General features: G+C 37.0%; 1 protein-coding gene across 1 annotated transcript; it reads right to left on the reverse strand.

Moving 5' to 3' along the window:
- Positions 1-2,318: 2,318 nt before the first annotated feature.
- On the reverse strand, positions 2,319-4,773 carry LOC121992030 (4-coumarate--CoA ligase 2-like). Its single transcript, XM_042546142.1, has 7 exons — positions 4,289-4,773; positions 3,635-4,220; positions 3,364-3,562; positions 3,050-3,195; positions 2,911-2,978; positions 2,731-2,833; positions 2,319-2,637 (listed from the first exon to the last, which is right to left on the reverse strand). The coding sequence occupies exons 1-7, from the start codon at positions 4,756-4,758 to the stop codon at positions 2,524-2,526; spliced, it is 1,686 nt and encodes a 561-aa protein (XP_042402076.1). The 5' UTR covers positions 4,759-4,773; the 3' UTR covers positions 2,319-2,523.
- Between the last annotated feature and the right edge of the window lie 6,179 nt (positions 4,774-10,952).

The following is a 10,952-nucleotide window of genomic DNA, read 5'->3' on the forward strand; positions in this document are numbered from 1 at the left end:
GAACCACTAACTCCACCATAGATGAAAATACATTTCTTTCAGTCTTGCCAAAAACTTTTATAAAAACCGCATCATAATCATTACTAAATACATAATTTGATGGCCAACAATTAGCTTGCATACAATTTATCACTAACACCCATATGAGATTTTATGACAACTGTGATAAATACAGTACATCACTCTCACTCTCTAAACTATGGATTAAACCATTATTATATCCTAATATTCATTTAATCCTAAGCTTGAATTTTCTTATAGCACTAGATACATCTTTTCTTCTAACCAAAGATTATGCTCTTTTTTTTTCCTCACCCATAATATCTCCAATAGTATCAAATTATCCCTCTATTATCCATCCCTTAACCACCAAACTCCACATAGAAATTATACTTTCTGATAATATATCATCTTGTCAATGTTCTCATAAAAATACATGTAAACAACACAATATATATATATATATATATATATATTTGAAATCTTTAATTGTGCAAAAAAGAAGTTTGTTTGATGACCTTTATTATTCATATAAGATGGACCACTGGTGACCAGATTTAATATTTGAAATCTTTAATTGTGAAAAAAAGGTAATTTCCTTAATAGCCTTTATTGTTCATATAAGATGGGCCACTAGCGCCCAATGGAAGGGATATATTAATTGTTAACTACTCGTACATCATTGTAAGCCATGAAGGATTGATCAATTTTAAATAATAATAATAATAATAATAATTAGCACTAACCAAAATAAGTAACTAAAATCATTTTAAATTGTTCCAAAATGGAAGACAATTGCTATTTGAAAATGAAAATTAAAGTATTTATTTAATTAACATTTGTTCTTGGAAAAAAAAATTAGAAGAATACATTACAAAAGGTAAGTGATAAATATATATAAAAATTAGAAGAATACATTACAAAAGGTAAGTGATATATATATATAAATTAGAAGAACACATTACAAAAGGTAAGTGATAAATATATACAAAAATTACAAGAATACATTACAAAAGGTAAGTGATATATATATATATATATATATATATATATATATATATATATATATATATATATATATATATATATATATATATATTAATTCTCAATTTAGTCCCTCATTATTTGACGTGGTGTTGATTTCATCCCTAATTTTTCAATTGATCAAATTTAGTTCTCCAATTTCCGAACGTTTTCCCAAATTGATCCTTCCGTCCAATTCCCCGTTAAAATAAACGGGGAGACTTGTTTAACCGGCAGAAGTGACCTATGTGTTGCTTTTATTGTTGCGCTATTTCCTCATTCTGTAGATGACCTAAAAGGAGATACTAACGCCTTGTTCAACGATCACCTTGTTCAGCAATTTCAGAAGAGGTAGCATATGCTTGCTACTATTGCCATTCTTTCTTCTCTCTGATTCCATTTCACCCTTCAACAGGTCTCCCCTCTCCTTCTACCATTTTCTCTTTGTTATTTTAATTTTAGCTTATCATTCATTTGTCATCGAGTTTATTTCGTCAATGATTGATTGCTATAGACACCTGGTAGAATTTAATCTCACTGAGTTTCACTTTCTCTCCTTTTCTCAAAAAAATTTACTCTTTCCAATCTTCCGACGAGGCTACGCCGATTGAATTTCTGTGCCCCACTTTACAAAAGAAAAAATATGCTAGTTTCTTATGTTATTTTGTTTTCGAAGTGCAAATGAGAAGTTTTAAAAGTTTGTATAGTTGGAAGTTTGATCACAATGTCATATAGCGCAACTTCATAATTAGGGCAGTTGGAAGTTTGTACAGTCTCTGCGATTTCTAGGGCAACTCCAGAATTAGGGAAATAGCGCAAGAGTAAAAGCAACTGGTCACTTCCACCGGTTAAATAAATCTTCCTGTCTATTTTAATAGGGATTTGAGATGACTAAATTTAGTCAATTGAAAAATTAGGGACGAAATCAGGACTACGTCAAATAATGAGGGACTAAATTAAGAATTCCCCCCCCCCCCCACACACACGCACATATATATATATATATATATATATATATATATAAAAGTTGGTTTTTAAATTGAGAATATACTCATATTTAGTATAGGACTAGAACATGTCAAGCATAAAAGAAATTTTTTTACCGAAATATATTGCTTAGATATGTTTACTTGTGAACGATCGCACAAAGTAAACGGAGAAGATATTCAATGATTCATGATTGATCTCTCTATCAAGCGCTACCGAACCCGAGTTCACCATTTTCTACCAAAAATTTTTTGCCGAAGTAAACATAAGAGTGAGTGTAGAAGTAAATCCAAAAGCAACGCCAAGGCTAAATCATAATCAAATGTTTACTAATTATCGATAATGTCTCCAACAATAATTTTCTGAACCAAACAAGTGCAATAATTCAAGCAAAGCAAAGACACGTCTGCGGAAGTAAACAAGGAACCAAACAAGTGCAATAATTCAAGCAAAGCAAAGGGACGTCAGCGGAAGTAAACAAGGAATAGAGAAAGTCCCAATTGATTCAACTCATTAAGAAGCACTTGCGAGCTTGGCTCTCAACTCCTTCCTCAGTATCTTCCCTGTTGCTGATTTAGGAATGGAATGGATGAAGTAAACCGTCTGCAATCTCTTGTAGAACACCACCTGAAACATGTAGAGCTATCAAAATCAAGGCCTAGCAAAACAACTCTCTCTTCATGCAAATTCTTTTGTATTGACATTGCGATATCGGTTCACCTGTTTGGATATGAATTCTTTTATGGCTTCTTCGTTGATGTCGGAATTGATAGCTCGAACCACAAAAGCGGCCGGGACTTCCCCGGCTGCGACATCCTTTTGCCTGTAATAAAATATATTGAAAAAGTTCAATGTTGAATTCCCTTTATTTTAGGGGTTAGGAATTATTGTTGAGCTTACGGGACCACAGCCGCATCGACAATCTCCGGGTGGCTAATTAGCAAAGATTCAAGCTCGGCCGGCGGCACCTGTGTTGAGTTTATTAGAGAATCAACAAGGCTATAATTTGGTAGCCATGGATGAATATGAGACTTGGTACCTGAAAACCTTTGTATTTGATGAGCTCCTTCACTCTATCCACTATGAACACCTCATCATCATCGTCGACATATCCAATATCTCCAGTGTGCAGCCATCCCTCAATGTCGATCGTCTTCGATGTGGCATCGATATCGTTAAAATAACCTAAAATTTTATTCTTGAGTGAGTTATATATATATAAAAAGAACAATTCAATGCACGAAACTTCCGTTAATATTGAATCTATATATAGTCTTATTTTACTTTACTGGAAACTTGCTCTTTGCTAGCTATATGTGAAACTAAATTTCTAGTAACATTCGACTTGGTTACCTTTCATGATTTGAGGACCCCGGATGCAGATCTCTCCGGATTGGTTCCTACTGAGGGAGAAGCCTGTATCCGGGTCGACCACTTTCATCTCAGCATTCCTCACGACCGAACCACATGAGCCGGATTTAACCGGAGTCGGATGCTTAGCAAAGGCAGGGCACATTGACAGCACTGGCCCAGCCTCGGTCATGCCGTAACCCTGAACCCAATGGATCGTAAGTTATTATTTTGGGTCGAGTCGACTGGAATGGATTGGATAGTAGTGATGAACCTGGCCGAGTATAGCTTGAGGTACTCTGTTCCGGAGCGCGTCCTCCAGTTCCTTTCCCAGCGGCGCCGCCCCGGAGAGTATGATCCTGATGGAGCTGAGGTCGTACTTCTCCACCTCGGGGTTCTTTGCCAGCGCCAGGACCAGCGGCGGCACCACCGCCGCCATCGACACTCGGTGGCGCTCGATCACCTGCAGCATCACCCCCATCTCGAACTTGGACATCAGCACGATGGCGGCGCCGGTCCTTAGAGAGCACAGAAGCACCGAGTTGAGCGCGAAGATGTGGAAGAGCGGCAGCACGCAGAGGACCACGTCCTCGCCGGCCTTCAGGTGCAGATTCGGGTTGTCGCCGTCCACCACCTGCGCGATGCTCGACACCAGGTTCTTGTGCGTCAGCATCACCCCCTTCGGCAGCCCCGTCGTCCCTGACGAGAACGGCAGCGCCACCAGATCATCCGCCTCCACTGCGGCCTCCTCCTCCATCTCCTCCGCCGCCCCCACCACCTCCCAGAAGCTCGTGCAGCCCGCCGGAGCCACCTCGTCCGTCGTCACCACCGTCAAACCCTCACCGATTCTCGGAAAAATCCTGCTTTTCACTCGTACGAAATCACAAACTCAACGGAAACGGAAATAGTAATTAGTTAGAATTGTTACTCTTCGTTACGGAGCTTGTCGACGTAGACGGACTGCGTGACGACGAGCTTCGCGCCGGCGGCCTCGAACTGCTTATAGATCTCCGCTGGCGTGGAGAATGGATTGGCGGTGGTGGTGGCGGCGCCGAGCATGGAGCCGCCCATGAAGGTGAATATGAATTCAGGGGAGTTCTGGAGCAGCACCATAATGACGTCACCCTTCCTGACGCCGAGCTTGGCCAGCCCGGCGGCGGCCTTACGGCACAACCGATGGGTCTCTGCGAAGGAGTAAACCTTCCCGTCGGCGGCGGAGATGAGGCAGTCGAAATCGGCGAACTCCGAGAGCCGCTGGAAGCAGTAGGTGTGGAGGGGTAGGTAGTTGATAAGGTCGATGTCGGGCAGCCTCGACTTGAAAACGACCGTCTCCGACGGGTGGATCGCGGCGGATACTTCCACCGGCAGCTCGGACTCATGAGAAGCAACGGAACTCATTGTCGATCTCTAAAGGCCGGAGCTACTCTGCGGCTTTGCGTTGGAAAAAAGAAATGATGGGAGAAGAAGTAAAAAAAAAATTAGAGAAGGAAAATGTGGAAGAGGAGGAAAAATTTTATGGGGAAGAGGAGCAATAGAACAAAACTCAACTTGTTTTTTTCATTGAAAAGAGATGCATATTTATAGTCTTATTGGATAAACATTATATATATATATATATATAATAATAATAATAATAATAATAATATGCTACATAACTTTTTCATACGCTTCTTGCGTAACTGCCATTATGACAATCCCAATCAGCATTTTTATTTTTTTGTCATCTTTTTTATTTTTTATTTTTTACCATCTTTTTTTAGTTTTGAGACTCAGCGCTGCTTGCCCAGAAGTGACTTAGTGCCATCTTTTTTTTTTTCACAATCCGAGTCTTTTGGTTTTTTTTCCTCTCTCGACGTTATCGCCGCCACCACCATCAGACGTCGACCCTCACCTTGAGTAGATCCCTCATCCATGGGAAGCCCATACAGGACGCTTGATGAGGTCCGGATTCGACGTCGATGCGTATATGTGGAAATGATTGCTTCGTCTGTATTCACAATGCGATTTCTTGGGAGTCGCTCGATCGTTGGATGACACAATATTTATTTACTAAATAAATTTGAATCACACACTCATAGACCTCTAAAACAATACTTTGATTTTTAAACTATACAAATATAATTCAGAAGCATGACAAGTCATCTAAAACTTCAACAAAAAAATAACATGAAAGAGCACGATACATCATCTATAGAAGAAAATGTTTAATCCAAATATGTAAACCGTAGCATTCATGAGTCACTTTTTAGTATATTTGAGTGACAAATTTTGGCACCAATCATGTTCACAAAGGAATTTCATATTACAACTGAAAGTGAAGTTGATGCAATTGTCAACTCAGATGCAAATCTTGATTCCTGTGAAATGAAATAAAATGACAGTTAAGAAGGAACATGAAACATTAGTTTTATAAAAGGAATCATATTATATAATCCTAACGAGTGTTCGTGGAAAAGAAACATATTTCTATCCTCAATAGGCAAAAAGATGCCCCATACAATATAAATAATTCAACAAAGTCAACCAAGCCGTCTTGTTGAGAGTTGTTAAATGATTCATACAAATTAGACGAAATAGACTTTTTTTTTTTTTAAAAAAAAACACAATTAAGAGGTTCGTGGAATAGAGATGAACACGCCAACGAAGGAAAATATAATTATATAATATTCAACTTTATATATATAACAATCATGTTATATAACAAGTAGAGTTCGAAACTCGGAGACTTCACATAAAAGGGCAGAAAAACACTAGGTGAAGTAATTTTGAAAACGTAATAATCCAAGCACTTTCTTTATACAAAATAAAAGCAACTCAAATGCCAAACATAAGCAACTATGTAGTTTAACAATCATAAGTAGAATTGTAGGATAAATTACTTACAGGGTGATTTGTTGATGTTTTTAAAAACCTTCATTCATCCTAGTGCATATTGTTAGAACCTATAATAATGAAGACAATTATTAACTTCAATTTCTCAATCAAATAACTACTATAATTTAATAAAACTTTGATATTACCATCAATATCTGCCAATTCTTCTTCATATGTATCGTTATCGCTATTATGATGATTATCTATAGTTGATCTGGCAAGACATATCAACATATTTATAAATTGTATTAGAGAATTTTTTACAAATAAAATTATCATACAAATACAAAATTAATCGACACATACCCTTACTATAAAATTAGACAGTTGCGCTTGTCATGTGACACACTTTGATGCCCGCATCCACGACATAACCGGGACTTTGAGGTTGACTTCTCCTTTAATGATTTCAATCTCTTCCCACATCCCTTTGTTCTTACTAAAGGTGGATCAATAATAATAAGAGTCTCATCCATGGATTTATTCCTTTGACTTCTATTATCGCATGTTTTTTTATTAATGTTTATCTCTTGAATTTTGCTGTAGATAAAATCAAATTGTTCATCCAAGAAGTTTGTCCCCTCATCAGTCAAATATGCATCGTCAATTAATATTGAAACTTTATTGGATAACCTCGAGTGTCTTGACATTAAAATCCTTTCTGGATCATTGATGAAATTTTGCTCCCCCAATGAATATATTGCTCCAACCTTTGCATCTCGTGTCTATCGTTTGAGTATATACTTATCAGGTAGATGAAACACTTGGTTGATACGAAAAAAAGCTAACATATGCTGCATGGAATGCCATCGAACTCAAATTTCCTACAGCTACAGGATATGTAGTCCCTCTGTTTGTCATGCTTGAGGACCTTTGGTTTGGAGGAAGAACAATTTTGAAAATTCATCACACGGTAAACCACTGACCCAATTCCTATAGATTCTTGTTGGACATAATAACCATGACTTTCAGTCATTTCACTTTGAAACTCCATCCATTTCTTTTTCGTGTACTTCTTAACCATTTGAGTTTCCATTGGCCAGTTTGTCTTAATTCTGGGATGCTCATTCATATCAATATGGTCAGTAACTAACTCATTGTGTCTTTGATGTCTCAGTGCCCTATTGAAACGAGTGATAAAATTCATCAATGAATTCTTATTTGAGACATATCTCTTGAAAAATGCATGTAAGCCTTCAGATCTCTAACTACATGGCATTCCAGCACAAAATACATGACTAAAATATGTTGGCACCCACTTGTGTCGTAATTCATACATCAATGACAACCAATCATTTTTCTCTAAGTTAGCACATTTGATAACCTCTTTCCATGAATTCTCAAATTCATCAGGTGTTGTAGAATTTCTAATGACATTTTTAATACTTTGATAGTAGTCACGAAAAGTCAAAGGGTGTAATTTATTTGAGAATTTGTTCAGTATATGCCATAAACAATATCAATGCATTGTTTGAGAGAAAACTTGGGCAATGACTTTCGTCATAGCAGGATCCTGATCAGTGATTTTGGTGCACCTTTAGACATTGCTTCTATGAACCTGTTAAGAAACCAAACAAAAGACTCAGTTTTCTTATCACTTATAAAGCCGCAACCAAAAACAATTGTCTGATGATAATGGTTAACTCCTACAAATGGTGCAAAAATCAACCCATATTTGCTGGTGTTATATGTCGTATCAAATACAACTACATCACCAAATACATTGTATGTCGTCCTTGATACATGATCTGCCCAAAAACACCTGCTAAATCTATTATCTGAATCAGTCTCATATTCAAAGAAAAAAGTTGGATTCTTCTCTTTCTCAAATGCAAATAACTCAATTAGTGTTTCAACATCGATACCCTTTTGTTCATCCCTGAGTTTTTTCTCAAAATTTCTAATATCTCTTTCTGTGCAACCCGCCCTCTCAGGACCTCCATACTCTATCTCTAATAATCGCATTTGTTGACAAGTTGGCACATTGGCCTCTGAAAATTGTTGAGTCAATGCTTTCTTTGCTACCGAAATATTACGATGTGAGCGTAGCAAATGTACCTTTGAAGGAGTTGAGAGTGGATGCTTATGACTTTCCATGATGTTTTTGACAACCCAATTAGATCCAGTTTGTTCCTTGATAAGTGAAATCTTTGACTGACAACCAATTCTAACTTCGCCATGTGCTCTTTTCCTTGTCTGTTGATCACCTTTTGCATGATTATTCCACCGCATTTGATCTATATGCCCTTCTTTAAAATATACAAATTGTTTCCAGACAACTTCATTTGTCATCTTATTTTTCTTGATATTATTTAGCCTAGCACTAAATCCGGCTTCTCATGCATATTGGTTATAGAATGAAAATGCCTCCTCTAATGATGAGAATTTCATTCCAATTTTTTACTTTCGATCATCTGCAACTTGGGGAATATATATTTGGGCCTCACTGTCATTTTCTTCCATTACTGGGAATGTCAGATGAAGTGAAGCTCTGCATATAACAGTATAGTCACAAAAGTATACTAAATCAAATAGACATAAAACAATATTCTCATGTGGCAATAATGTGACATCAAAATGTATCGTTTTAGTACTAAAACATGATCTTTGAAAAAGTGAGAAGTGGTGATAATTTTAGTACTGCTCTAGACTCTTGGAAAAAATAATATAAAAAAAGACTGTGATTGGGTTGAACTAGTCAGACCATATATCAACATTTTACTAAGATTATATCTCATGAAGCATTTTACTAATCAGATAAAGACATAAGAAATCACTTTATATATCAACAACTATGATTATATCTATGAATCATTTTACTAAAAATCGCCTTCATTTCACTGTTTACAAAATGATTCTTTTTGTGAGATAAATTTTTTTGGACAGTTGATTTGCTAAGAAAATATGGAACTATAGAAGAAACTAAACTTTATTCTATTTCACTCGTGTGCATTTGCACACAGTATGTACAAACTTTGCACAAGGATGATTCCTTCAATTTTAGGTTTATGAAACAAGGGAAGGGGATGACATCGATAGAGGCTTCAGTTTTAATGTCACCGACAAAGAATTTATGTGCATTCTCCTCCAACTAAGCCAACCACGAATTGATGGAACACAAATGGATGAAATTATTGCTACCAAAGAGGATGGTGTTTCACCTTTGATGAGGTAGGCAAACTTCAAGTTCACCATAGATGAGATTATGGTTATCTGAATGGTCCAAATTACAGAACCCCAAAAATGGTTGACATACTTCATGATTTATATTGTATGAAACATAAGTAATCTGTTGTCTCTAGGAAAATATGAGCAAAGAAACAAAATAGTTATAATTGACTTATTGTTCATTCTAGTAAACAGTGTCAATCATTAGTATAAGTTAGAAATACCTCAAAACACAAACAATAGCCGCTGTTTCGTTACTAAATTCTCTACAAAATTCGTCGTATTGTTGTTATTCTAGGTCCATTCCAATTTACATGAGCATGCTGTTTCGTTAGATTAAAATAAAGTGTACATATAAATATATAGGTTACAATAAAGTGTTCATTCCAATTTCCAATTTCCATGAGCAAGCTTTCCTCGTACCTTAATTTGAAAGATCTCATAGGGACAGAGTTGGACGGCGTCTTAAGGAAATCCTAGTACGCTAGTTGCTCCAGGACGGCGGCAGCAATGAAGAAGGATGGCGTTGAGAGGAAAACCTAGTTTGCGGAGAGGGGTGTCTGGCGGCTGGGGTAGTCCCAGTAACGGTGAGGGTCGGTGTCTGGCGCCGAGTCTCACTCGGCAGGCAACAATGAAGGTGGCGAGAGGCGTCTAGCGGGTGGGTCGGCGTCTGGCACTGAGTCGCTTCTGGGCAAGCAGCGTCGAAGGATGGTGGCAACCCAGAAGGATGGCGGCGGCTGCGTCGAGAGAGGAAAGAAAATGAGAAGAGGCTGTTTGGGAAAAAAACTAAAAAAAGATGGTAAAAAATAAAAAAGATGACAAAAAAATAAAAATGTTGATTAGGATTGTCATAGTGGTAGTTGTGCAAGGAGCGTATGAAAAAGTTATGCAGCATATCATTATTGTATCTATATATATATATATTCTATCTCTACGAAACTCTTATTTTTATCATGACAACTCAACAACCTCATCCTTTTATCTTCACAAATTTTATCAACATCTAAAATAAAGTTTAATTTCCAACACCCCCCTCTTAAACTTGATTTTGTGACTCCAAGCAAATATCGCATCTTGATGAAGTCTTCAAACTTGAGACTTTATATATTCCATTTGCACCTCTTTTCTTGTAATACATTCTCTGATATAGTGAAAATCGCGTATCAATGTGTTTGCTTCTATCATGGAAGACTGGATTTTTTGCCAGTGCTATTGTAGACTTGTTATCAACTCGAATCTTGGTTGCCTCTTCTTGTGGTAACCTTAACTCATTCAACAAATTTCTGAGTCAAATAGCATGACAAACACATGAAGTCGCAGCTACATACTCCGCTTCACAAGTAGAAAGTGTGACAATAGACTGTTTTTTTGACATCTATATCTCCCATAAAGAACACAAATTCTGTAGTGCTCTTTCTATCATCTATATCTCCATCCCAATCACTGTCGCTATATCCTTCAAGTTTGAAGTGGTTAGATGTTGAATAAAGTAATCCAAAATCTATTATACCTTTAATATAGCGCAAAATTCTCTTAGCGATCTTAAGGTG

This window comes from Zingiber officinale, chromosome 6B, assembly GCF_018446385.1.
Source record: "Zingiber officinale cultivar Zhangliang chromosome 6B, Zo_v1.1, whole genome shotgun sequence".
Classification (NCBI taxonomy): Eukaryota; Viridiplantae; Streptophyta; class Magnoliopsida; order Zingiberales; family Zingiberaceae; genus Zingiber; species Zingiber officinale.

Excerpts from the sequence above, each read along its gene's own strand:
- LOC121992030 (XM_042546142.1), bottom strand. The coding sequence starts at position 4,758 with ATGAGTTCCGTTGCTTCTCATGAGTCCGAGCTGCCGGTGGAAGTATCC. Across the intron at positions 3,196-3,363 it reads GGGTCCTCAAATCATGAAAG|GTTATTTTAACGATATCGAT; the intron begins GTAACCAAGTCG and ends ATAAAATTTTAG. Across the intron at positions 2,638-2,730 it reads AAGAATTCATATCCAAACAG|GTGGTGTTCTACAAGAGATT; the intron begins GTGAACCGATAT and ends TACATGTTTCAG.